The sequence below is a fragment of the Diachasma alloeum genome, unplaced genomic scaffold (genome assembly GCF_001412515.2).
Source record: "Diachasma alloeum isolate Michigan unplaced genomic scaffold, Dall2.0 Dall_scaffold_00200, whole genome shotgun sequence".
Classification (NCBI taxonomy): domain Eukaryota; kingdom Metazoa; phylum Arthropoda; class Insecta; order Hymenoptera; family Braconidae; genus Diachasma; species Diachasma alloeum.
The window spans coordinates 686,980-699,824 of record NW_021680365.1 but is presented as its reverse complement, the minus strand read 5'-3'; the positions used below and the strand labels follow the sequence as shown (position 1 = coordinate 699,824).

Genomic DNA, 12,845 nt, shown 5'->3' with positions numbered 1-12,845 from the left:
CCCCCCCCCCCCCCTCATTTTCATCAGAAATATAAGAAATTACTTGACTCATTGTACCCATCACACGTCCGAATACGGCTTGTCCCTCACGACACAGATAGCGTCACAGATCAGTAGATCCAGCCGGAGTGAGTCAGACCTGCATCAATGTAAGTGCATTTGCGTGCCATTCTCCAATAGAGAATAATTTCTTTTATTCCAGTGGCTACATAATCAACAATACATAAAACAGCTGCTTACTTAATCGAAATGCAGATTACGGATACCTCTACAATTGAGCGAATCTTAAAAATTAACAGTGTAATGTCAATCATCCCACAATTACTGTTGACGAATTCCCCACAGATTTCATCAGAAAAATGTGCCCATTGAAGAATGATTCAAATGAGTTGCCTCCGTTCCCAGAGAAGACCTTTTCCCCTTTTTTTTATGTCCGAATAACGGTTCCTCACCGTCAGCCTTCGAGCGATTTATCTGCTCATCCCACAATTTGTATGCTAATAACGCAAATTAGGAGTACTTGTGTTATGTATAAATGTATATGCATTTTTACTCATCAATGTGGTGTGTAATATGCACGCACGCGCCCGTTGTACACAATTTTTCGTGCGTCTAAAAGAGTTTCGCCGGAATTACATGGTAACATAAACGTGTACGTGTGGTTTATTGATCGGATTCTTTATTGGCGGTCGATCTTTTCAAGTGCATGGTTTCATTATGGCTTGAAAACCCCGCCTGAGAAGCGGGATAATTTCAAAAGTGCACGGCGAAAAGTGGCACGGTGCGGGGTTTATCATCGATACTCTTTGGAAACCGACTGAGGTGAGGATTTATCTGAGGCTACATCCGCTAAGGGGTCACAGAGGGCCACCATTTCCGCGAAATTTTCGAACGAATTTCCTGTTCGAAGTTTTCAATATTTTTTGAAAATGATCATTGATCTACATTGATCTCCAGCGTCGCCTCCACGGAGAGAAATATTCAATAAAAATTACGAATCTTTGCCGTAATTCCGGAGCGAAATGTGGTTGTGGGAAATTTTACGGAACTGTCACGTAATTTTCACCTAAAATCACGGAATTCTTCCAGAGCGTTCAGTCATTTTTACCTGAAACTCCTGTGAAAAATTATGATACCGTCCCAATTCATCAGCTGTTAAATGTTCATATCACAATAAATGATTTGCTCATGTTCTAATTCCTGAACAGATAACGAAAACAATGTCATGCACATATTGTCCATGCTAGGAATAGTTTTTTTATATCCACAATATTATTTTACATTGACTATCTCGGAATAATTCCAGAGGAACCGAGGCAAATCGACTTCCAATCTTCAATGGGCAAATTACGTCTTCTACAAATCCTGTAAGTAATAATTTAGCTAATTGAAACTATAAAACAAGACACTTCTGAATTGAAAAGCTACATTAAAAGTTTCCAGCAAATCATTCACACACGAAAAAATGTAATAGAAAAACCCAGAAAATTCGGTAGATAATTCCATTGGATTTATATTGAACTTTCTGTTAGTTTTTGGCCAATTCTATTGAAATGTTCAATAGAAAATATTCTATCCAAAAACTCAATAGAATTCGATTTGTCTACACAACTTATTCTATTGAGACATTTTCTGTAGAATTTCTTAGACGCAAATTTTCTATTTTTTTTTATTTTCTTAATAAAAAGAAAAAAAACAGAATGAAAAAAACTTGAAAGATTTGAGCCTAAGAAATTCTATTGAAAATATCTCAATAGAATAAGTTGCATAGAAAAATCGAATTCTATTGACTTTTTCTACAGAATCGGCCAAAAACTAATAGAAAGTTCAACAGAAAACCAATAGAATTGTCTGGCGAATTCGCTAGGTTTCCTATCAAAATTTTTCCTGCCTGTTATAAGAAAAAGTCTTATATTCCTCTCTGTGCCTACAAAACCCACAGGAGCTCTATTCTCCCATAATAATTTATTTTATAAAATTCGACAATTTATTTGTCTCGTAATCACAGATGTTAACTGTGAAAAATATTAAGTAATATCCTTTCTATCCCTAAACTTTCATAGATTTCCAAAATGGATGTTTGCTTACATCTTCTCCGTAAGAAATTTTGCTTGAAAAACGAGCAAAACTTGTTCGAATTGATTAATATACATTGAAAAAAGCGTGAGGGGTCATACGATTTCCCATGCGATTCATAAAAATCCTAGTCGCTTGGAAGTTTCTTCTCCTTTCGTCAGCCGAAAAGAAGTCATAAAATCACAACATATCGCTGAACAACCGTCCTAAACCCACTTTAAATTTCTCCCATCCATCACCAAGATTATTCACACCTCAGCTGTGACTGTTAATCGAAGGAATTATTTATTTACTGTACCCCAGCAGCTCAATTGGCTCACTGACCCCATCAAACGACAGTTATTTTCACAATGCCCCTATGTGCACATGTATACACGTAGTCAACAGGAGAATATCAATTGTACAATACGTCATTGATAATGCAGAAACGTACATCCACTTACATGTTGTTACACGGAATGGTGCTCATGGCGCTGTACGTCGGTTAGCCTCTGGTGTGTAACACGTATGTCACGATATTCACAAGGGTTTCCCACCGAAAAGAGGTAGAACTAATCTTCCCATCGACATAAAATCATTACTCCTACGGAAATGTTGCACGTGTCATTGTGGCATTTTCTGTTGATGTCACCAGAAAAACTAGTGTCTTAAATTAAGACACTTTTGTCCCGATTTTTGAGACTTCACGTATGAAAAAATCGTATAGAAATTCTATAGATTTCCGTACATGATATTCGGATATTTCTATACGAATTATTTTTATACATAAATTTTTACATAAATTTTTGTTTTCATACGAAAGATGCCTAAACGCTCCAGAGAAAACGTAGAGAAATGTCGCAACTTCATACAAAATGTTTCTATACATGTGGCAGTGGCTCGAAGATGATCAAACCTATAGAAATCGTATAGAAATAATTTGGAAATATCCGAATATCATATACGGAAATCGTATAGAAATTCTGTACGCAATCCGTGTAGAAAATTTCTATACGATTTTTTCAGACGTGTTGGGTTTCAAATTTAAGCCATTTTTAGTGTCTTGAAGGAGGACATTAAGACATGCATTCTACGTATTTTAGATGTCTTGTGCGAGGATTTTTTGTTTCGAACTTATGAGGTCTTATCTGTTTTTTCAAATTCTAGTTTACTTTATTCTATTCTACTTTATGCGGCTTTTCTCAATGGTCGACCATGGTGCATGAAAAGAGCCCGTCATTTTTTCACTGATAGCTTTAGTTACGGTAAGGAAGAATTTTCCGGATCAAAAATACTGGTGAAACGTAACTGTTCTCAAAGTAATATTTAAGGTTTTTACAAGCTTTTTTGTGATCTCGCAAACGATTCTATGTCTGAATTCATTTGACATCTCCCACCATCTTTACCCCCTCGACCTCTTCTCCGACCTCGATTTCTATTGAATTTTCTATTAGGTTTTGGCCGATTCTATTGCAATGTTTAATAGAAAATATTCTATACAAAAAATTAAAGAATTCGATTTTTCTACACAACTCTCCGATAGAGTTTCCTCGGCTCAAATTTTTTCAGTTTTTTGGTTGATTTCCTTGATAAGAAGAAAAGAAAAATAGAATGAAAAAAGTTGGAAGGAACATCTGTAGAAAATATCTGAAGAGAATAAGTTACATGGATAAATCGAATTCTATTGACTTTTCCGTTCGAATATTTTCTATTGAACATTTCAACAGAAGCAGCTAAAAACTAATCGAAAGTTCAATAGAAATCCACTAGAATTTTTCAACGAATTCGCTTGGTTTTTCTATTCAATTTTTCGTGCGTGCAAAACTCCAATAAATATGAAGAATATGGATAAGTCTCCAAAAACGTCTTATGATTCCAAGTCTTAATGGGATTAATGTCTTGTCGTAGTGCCATCGTCATAAATGACTAGTGACTGAATAGTCTTCAAGTGTCCTGACTTGAGACACAAAAAATGTTGTAAATTTGGTGACTCATATTCACAACACATTATGAAAACGTCTTGTTTGAAAATAGCACATTTTGTCATCAGACGATCAAAGTATTATCTGACCTATGTGACCTTACAATCCTCGTCTTCGGATTATAATCACCTTCATCAGAATACTTTTATCGCCGTGTGACATGCAATATTTTATGTCATTGGGCCCGAAAACCGCGATCTAATCGTCGAAGCGAGGTATAATCGCAGTTTATCTGGCCTCATGACATAAAACGTCTTACTTTAGGTTATTCGGAATTCCAATCACCCCGAAGTTATTCTATACGACCCATTCTTGCGTCGAATGTCTTAAATTAACACGTCCTGAAGACACTAGTTTCTACAGCGTATGCATAACTACTTTAAACATGAACATTCCACGTCAACAATTCATTTCATTTTCATTCAACATTTCATTTTTTCATCGTCAACGTCTACCAGAAGCGCAATAATGACAACCCAAACCCTCGTCACAAAAGCAAATTCATAAGAGGAAAACGGAACCGAAGCCTCCGAAATGTAAAACTATGACATGAAACGTTCAACCCAAGACCCGCCAACAAGAATATCTGACACGTAGAACATCTCCACAGTGCTCGGTAACAAAACAATAACATTCGTCTGAAAAAACCTTAAAGCTAAGAGTAAAAGCACATTTTTGGCTGATTTAATTTCGGCTGGGCAGTGAAAGAAGCATTGGACAGAGCCTTGTTCCTGGCGAAGGGCCTCAAGCGAATCCAGAGGTAAGCAGACAGCACGCAAGAAATCAACAGCACAGCAAGAAGAATGATCAAAGTGAAGGCGAATCCGGGGGTCGTCATGCAGATCATAGTGGATCCAGGAGCTGTTTCCCTAACGGGGAAAACAAGAGTTGTATCCGACGTGGACTCCTCTTTACCCTCGTCAATAGCGAACGTCAAGTCCCCGGTGGAAACGACTCTGATGACCCTGTTAACCCCGATGTTCTTGAGAGAACCTTTCTGCCCGACATCCCTCGACTTTCTCCGCCGCTCGTCTCGAGGTCCTCCAGGTCCAATCGCCTGTAGATAAGCGTCCAGGGGAAGGGGCGGAGGTAGCCCGTACCCCACGTCCGGATGATGATTCTCCAGAAAACCTGGACCCTCAATGCCCCCAGTCTCCGAGCACTGATCGGGACAGTGGTACCTGCATATCTGAATCGTGCACTGGAAATGAACTTCCATGGAGTCCGGAAACTTGAAGGCTTGGAAGTGAGCGTACGACAGGACAGATGCACTAGCCCCGAAGTTCTTGATCTTCGTGAACCTGGACATCAGCTTTGGCCTGGTGATGCATCCCTTCTGATCGACGAGTTGAATCGGCGCGCGTTTTCCGTCGTGAGCCATGCAGTTCCTGACAAGCATGTCGAATTTGGACTCGTCGTCTTTGATGGCCAGCACCATCGTCATAGTTTGGCCGATTTTCACGAGGCCGGAGACCTCGGAGGCCCAGGGCCCTTTGCCCACTTGTATCTGCATCCAGCAGCCGACGTTGTCACCAGCAAAGTCCGCTCTCACCACGTCCAGCATGTCCACCGGGAAAGGCCTGAATGTCACTGACTTCTCGTACAAGTCGTGCCACGTGCAGCGAAGCTTTCTCGCTTGGTCCCAGACCTCCTGCACCTGCGGGTCGTACTGGATGACTATGATGTTCTCGAAGTAAGTCCCTGATCCTGATTCAGCGCCGTAACCGTAGAGGCCGTTCTCGGTATTGCCGGAGGTGCCGCACGTGTGGATTCCGATCTCGAAGTTGACGGATGTCCTGCCCAGCCCTGCCGGAAGGTACATGCAGTTGAGGTTGCTGAAGTGACCTTTGCTGAATACAATTCCGTAAAAGGGTTTGTCGAATTCAAGGTAGACTTTCATGAGGTTCTTCTCGCACTTGACATCGAGGGAGATGATTTTGGGCATGTCGGGCGTACTAGCTGGCCAGAGGTCACCCGATCCGCTGCCTGTTGTGAAGATTTTGTCCATCGCCTCGGTTTGCGCGGTTGCTTTCCCAGGGAGTGGTGGTGGTGGGCCGTGATAGGCGACACTCTGGTGGGATGGACCTAGATTTATCCGCGGTGGTGGCAGTGCCAACTGGTGACCACGGAGGCCACTGTTTTTGTTGTACTGGCCGGACGAGGAACTCGCGGCGTTATCCTTGTCCCCCATTGACTCCAATGCCAACTGGTCGGAGGTGTTGGAGTCACTGTCCGGACGGCTCAGGGCGGAATTCTCGTTCCGACTGTCATCGCCGGTTATCGCTTCTATTACCTCCACCTCCTCTGCTTTCGTCGTCTGGAAAGTGATGAATAAAAAAATTGTGAGAAGTTATGGATATGTCAAAAATGCGACGTTTAAGGTCAATAGAGAATTCTTGTTTCTAAGGAAATTACAATACACGGGAGTTTTAGTTTCTTATGTGAATTTGTCTAGAATATTGTTTTCTTTTTTCCGGTTTTGGAAAAAATGAGATAATGGATAAAATCGAGCACTTGTTCGATCCGAGCCTCTTCTCAAATAAATCTCAAATAGAAAATCTATAATAAAAAGAAAATGGCCACAATGTGTCACTTATTAATTTTTTTCTCTCTTGTCGATAATAAAAAGGAAACCAATAAGAATATTTCATATTGTTCACTGAAATTGTTTAATATTCAGTTCAAAATGTTGCGCGAAAATTGGTATCAATTATTCAATGTCCATCCTCCTGATTAATGAGAATGTCATTAGAATGGAGTATTCTATTATGTTGGCAATGTGGACGATGATGGGGTCGACCTATCGTCTTCAGAGTTGTCACAATGCTTAACACCAAAACAATTATCCCCGAAATAAATATCAGTTTTATTGAATTAATCGATCTATGTAAGTGAATTTATTTATCGGGAATTCAACACCTTCTTTTTCTGTTTTCCGGAAAAAATGAAAAAATGTATGAAAATAATCACTTGAATTTCGATCCGCCCAAGATCAAAATTACTCAGAGCGTCGTTGTTCCCCGAGAAAAACTGGGAATCCCCTTTCTTCCAATCTTCTCAACCCGCTGTAATGGTGAAAATTTATAGTTCGTAATGCCATCACTTTTCAGTCAGCAAAATCATTTGAACCTGTTGCTACAGACTACTGAGAAGAGGAATGAAGAGACGAGTGGAAGTGAGACGAATACACGTGAGACGTGAAGAAAAAAATCAAAGAATACGAAGAAAAGGGGGAGGAGCTTACAAACACGCCGGAATAGGAGCACAGGCAGTCTCTTCAACGATTGCGTCACACGTGACCCTCGGGCATAACGGGCCACGTATGTCTTTGCCCGCAGGTCATTCGGACAACTTCCAATACTCTCTCGAGGTCAACCAAAAAATATGTCATCCTCACCTGGACAATAATAATCGGACTAATCAAGCCGGTTTTTATCGGTGGAAAAATACTCAAGGGTTTTCTTCAATAACGCAAGTGATTTTTTTAATAATCTGCGTTGTATTTGTCGACATCTTTCGGTTCATTTTTTGTTACAGATTCAGAGAACTGTTTATTTGAACCAAATAAATGGGTTTATCAACATTATTTTGACTGGTTTTTATTTTCAATGTTTTTTTATTATTCATATCGTTGAATCATTGTTTTTTAAAAATACAAACATGTTTCTTGATGAAAAAAAAGTCTTTATCAGTTGAAAATGAAATTATTTTTAATAATCATATTTTTTAGTAATAATATTTTATTGCTTAAAACCACTCATTGAATTTAAAACCTGTTAAGTTGTCTAATATGACACCTTTCTTTATTTACCTTTCTATTTTTTGATTTGTTTTATTATTTTTTTCTATTCGCTCTTTTTATGTTTTTACTCTATCCCTTTTTTCCTCTTTTTTTTAAACAGTCGTTGATTTCCTCGATGTAGTCTAGACGAAATAAATAAAATGAATTAAAAAATATTTAATTGCGATTTAATAAAAGATTTATTTGGAAATAGAGCTTATTAATTTTCAATGGAATCATTGGGAAAATCAGTTGACAAAGATTGATATAATTCTAATGCGTCATTTCTCAGGGTGAAGCGCAAAGGAAATTGAATTAGAAGGGAAAATAATACTCAGTGATTACGACAGCTTTATAGCTTCGCTCATTATGTTTCTCTAACGTACGATGGCTATTCAATTCATGTATACGCTAATAAACCCTCTGAAATGGGTTTCTCATGCCGTAAAAAAGTCGTCTAATTCTTCTTTTTATTTCAATTGATTAATTCATCATTAGGAGACTGCTGGCGACGAATTAGGTCAATCTGCGGCCATCAAACTAATCGTAAGCTCTTCACCGGTACAAAAGGACATTTAAAAATTATCTGACGAGGGGAAAAATGGAATGAAGCTTTAAAAAAACCGATCATGGGTTTCTAAAGTTGTGAAAAAGTTTGGAAAATAGAGGAGAAAAATAATAAAATTTCAGGTTCCGCCGAAAATTCTGGGGAATTCTAATTTCAAGTTAAACATGAACATTCAGAACCAAATTACGTCCATAGAATATTTCAAGATACATTTACCTGAATTTTCCTCATTTCAATTGATTTTGCAATAAAATTTTAAATTTTGAATGAGAAAATTGCTTGACATTTCAGCAGAACTGTAATGTGATAAAAGTTCAGTTTTTCAATTTTTCAACTAAATTGCATGGAAAAAATTTGAAAAAATTCATACCCAGTCAGTATTATCTAAATTAAATTTCACAAAATATTGATATTTTTTCAAACATTTCCCTCTTATAAATAAATAATCAAACTTGTTTGCAAAACGGTGGATTATTTTTATGAGGCGTCAAAAAAATTCTTGATTTTTTCACATCTAATGAAAAAAAATTCAGATTTTAATCTTTGATTACAATGGAAATGTTGATTTTCACATAAGATACTGGGTTAAATCCTGATTTTTAAACATTTCTTCTTTGAAAAACCAAAACGACAATTAAATTGAGAAAAAAAATAGAATTCCGAACCTCATCGAGTTTTCTGCAATTTTTTGCAGTTTTCAATAATCTTTGAATTTACCGGAAGGGTAGAGCTACTTTAAAAAATGTTCACACTATTTCAGCGATCGAAAAATGTTACCCAAAATTATCTACTGATGAGAAAAATGGAACGAACAGTGCAATCTCCCTTCATCCGATCCATAGTCTTCCGCTATCGATACTCTCCGTCCGTCCATTCATCCTCTCATATACGATCGCCTTGTATGAATGATTTGTGTATGTGAGCGCTTCGACAGTCGCGTCGAGACGGTCTGAAGTAACGAGGAAAACAGAGAAAACTTGTCTAACGCACGTGAAGAGCGATTTTCATTCTCCCTTTTGTTTCACTTGTCTTTTTGCTTCCGCACGGAAGCTTTGTAATCGCTCGAATTTAAATTTTGTTTTTTTGTGTTATATCAACCCATGGTAATCCCAAAAGTCCGTAAATGCAAGTTTTATACACTGAGAGAAAAATCTGAAGTTCGATTTACAATAAGAAAATAGTTGAGGCATTTTAGTGAACGATACGATTTTTTTTGTATGCGGCACATAACATTATAGTAACTTCACAAGCGTAATTTTTGCAAATCAAAATGCAGTTAAACTAACCAAAGTTCAAAAGTAACCACGACAAATCTATTGTGAGTAGAACTATAAAATAGTTGCAATGACTACATTCCATTGTAGTAATTCTCCGGCCATAGTTACCGTAACTCATGAAAAATTGTTGAGGACTTTTTGACTATAATTCGATGGTGAGGGAATATAGTCAGAAGAATTATATTTTTCTTTCAGTGTAGCCTGTGTTCATTCGTCTGTCTGCACACGGAGAGAAAAGGTGGAGAAAAAATATCTAGAAAATCGTGGCAAATGTTACTGTACGAACGGTAGGTAATCAGGAAAATTCAGGTAAACATATTCTTAATTTGGTACTTAATATCGATGTTTTGACGGAAATCTCAAGTAAATTCAGGAATTCTCTTGGAGATCCCCTGGATTTTGCATGAAATTTCAATTTTTTTGTAACATACACTGTTAAAAAAAATTAAATTTCATGACCAGTTAAGTTCAGTCAATTCCAGAATTCTAAGCAGCATACAGATGAGAATTCCTTAATTTATTTGAATTCCCAATCTAACATGAATATTCAGTGTCAAATTACATTGAATTTTCAGTGAAACCTGAAATTTTATGGTTTTTTTCCCCTAAATCGCATTCAGTGTCACTGTCCTGAAAATTCAAGAATATATTTAACAGAATTTTCTGGTTTTCTATTCATCATCAGGAAAAAATGGAACTGAAATTGACAGTTCTCCTTGATTTTCCCACGAAATTCATAAATTTCAGTGACGAAATTCCTTGAAATTTCAGACTAAAATTTTTAACAGTGCAGCACTGGTTTCAATTTTCACCGAGTCATAAAACCCTTTCGAATGAATATGTCGCGCGTAAAAACCCATATAATCGGGATTGACTGGTGCACGATCGCGAGATACATGCCCTACTAGGGGCTATACCTATAAAAAGGAATGAGGGAAAAAACAAGCAACCGGCATGTGGTATTCGTCTCTCTGTATTCGTGCGTCGCCCTTAGCTCTGGGTCAACTTAGCACCGGGGTATAACGGCATTGGCTGGTGTACCTCCCTACCCATCCGTCTGTCTCGCACGGTCGCGATATGTGGGTTATAATGCAGTAATTACGTCTCGCGACCGTATCTGCTTCTCCTCGAATCATTCGCGTTCGCGTTTTTTTGAAACGAGGGGTCCATTCATGACAGGCAAAAAGTTTATGCACGGGCTGGTCTAGTGGAAGGATATCCGGAGATCAGTGAATACTATGTATTTTGGAAACTTTCATCTTCTCAATTAATCCAATATAAAAATCCAAAGCATTGGAATTCGGTATGATTTTTCTTTTATTTAAAAAACGGAATTGAGTAGGAAAAATATTGAATACTTTTTTTTTATTTTCGAAAATAATCACTGAACACAAGAGTTTTTTTTATTATTCTTCACTTTTTTTGGGTTATATTTTTCGAAAGTTTGGGTTTCAAAGTAAACCCAATGTAAAAATTTAAACAATTAAAATTTTATAGGAAATCTTTTCATGTAAAAATAAGATATTATTACAGAGAATGCCGAACACAAAATAAGTCATTGAAAATTGGAAAGATTCTCGTATTCGAATTCGTAATTTTTTTAAACCAAAAAAAAAGTATCCGATATTTTTCATTTTAACAATAAAAAAACGCAAAGCAAAGCTCTAATTAATTCATCCTAACCATTAGTATCGCTAATTCCAAGTCACTCCAGATATAATTTATATTCATTACGAAGAAGATCGAGTATTTTTTCATTTTCAAAAATAGCAAATGCGAAAGATTTTTTTTATTTTTCGTTTATTCCCCAAAATAAACAAAGTATTTCGATTTCCTAAGTGAATCCAACGTAAAAATCTAAACAATTAAAATTTTGTATTAAATCTTTTAATTAAAAAAGGAATATTTTTTAAAAGAATAACGACTGCAAAATAAATAAAAGAAAATTGTAAATACTCTCCTATTCGAATTTGTCATTTTCAAAAATAGCAAATGCGAAAGATTTTTTTTATTTTTCGTTTATTCCCCAAAATAAAAAAAGTATTTCGATTTTCTAAGTGAATCCAACGTAAAAATCTAAACAATTAAAATTTTATATTAAATCTTTTAATTAAAAAAGGAATATTTTTTAGAAGAATAACGACTGCAAAATAAGTAAAAGAAAATTGTAAATACTCTCCTATTCGAATTTGTCATTTTCAAAACCAAAGAAAATTATGTACTTCATATTTTTCACTTAAACGATAAAAAAACCTAGAGCGAAGCTCTAATTAATTCATCCTAATCATTAGAGTCACTAATTCCAAGTCACTCCACGTATAATTCCTATTCATTACGAAGAAGATTGATAGATTCTCGTCAGGAAACGAGATAGATAAAACTCATAAATTATGGACTAGCTCCTGCATGCGATGAATACTCACCCCTCCAAGAAGGAGATAGACCAAGATCAGGCTGTACAACCGCATTCCGCCCCGGTGTCCACGATGACCTGGTAATCTCCAAATCCTGAAACACGGTGTGCATAAAATTAAAAGTCAACATGGAAATGAGCGATCTCGATTTTAATCAACATCTCATTCGAGTCGACCGGATTTGAATGAATGCTCAAGGTCAGTGATCTTTATGAGCCATTCGCTGAGTACTTCATGATTATGTGCACATCCCCTCAGGAATTCCGGTCTATTGCCGGCGCATTTCGGTGCACTGATAGAAAGGATTAGTTGTTGTTAACGAATGGATTTGGTTGGAGACGAGAGTCTATTCGCTCTCACCAAACGCTCATTCGTTCATAGTTAACAAATACACATTTCAGAAGGCGTGTTTGACTCGATTTCCACCTTTCAAGTGAACCATTCGCTAACTATTAACGAGTAGTAGAGTTGAATATGACCAAATGAACTACTATTCGTTAATAGTTAAGGAATCTCGTTTGGAATAAATGAATCAGTCTATACTATTGAATATACTCTTGAATACTAAATGCAATCTAGCAAAAGTATCCAATCACTCAACGTCATTCACTTTCTAACTCATCCTGTGAAATTTTCGATCTCCTTACAGGGATATGAAAGGCGGAGAATAAGAAATTCAAAGAAAATTCTTATTCCAATATTCATTACACATAATACCAAACAAAACAATGTTTTTTTAACATTAACAAAAATTAAAAACAAAATTAG

At 36.8% G+C, this 12,845-nt stretch overlaps 1 protein-coding gene across 1 annotated transcript; it reads right to left on the bottom strand.

Moving 5' to 3' along the window:
* Window positions 1-4,692: 4,692 nt before the first annotated feature.
* On the bottom strand, window positions 4,693-12,131 carry LOC107035732. Its single transcript, XM_015253298.1, has 2 exons — window positions 12,087-12,131; window positions 4,693-6,354 (listed from the first exon to the last, which is right to left on the bottom strand). The coding sequence occupies exons 1-2, from the start codon at window positions 12,129-12,131 to the stop codon at window positions 4,693-4,695; spliced, it is 1,707 nt and encodes a 568-aa protein (XP_015108784.1).
* Between the last annotated feature and the right edge of the window lie 714 nt (window positions 12,132-12,845).

Excerpts from the sequence above, each read along its gene's own strand:
- LOC107035732 (XM_015253298.1), bottom strand. The coding sequence starts at position 12,131 with ATGCGGTTGTACAGCCTGATCTTGGTCTATCTCCTTCTTGGAGGG. Across the intron at positions 6,355-12,086 it reads TCTATCTCCTTCTTGGAGGG|ACGACGAAAGCAGAGGAGGT; the intron begins GTGAGTATTCAT and ends ATCACTTTCCAG.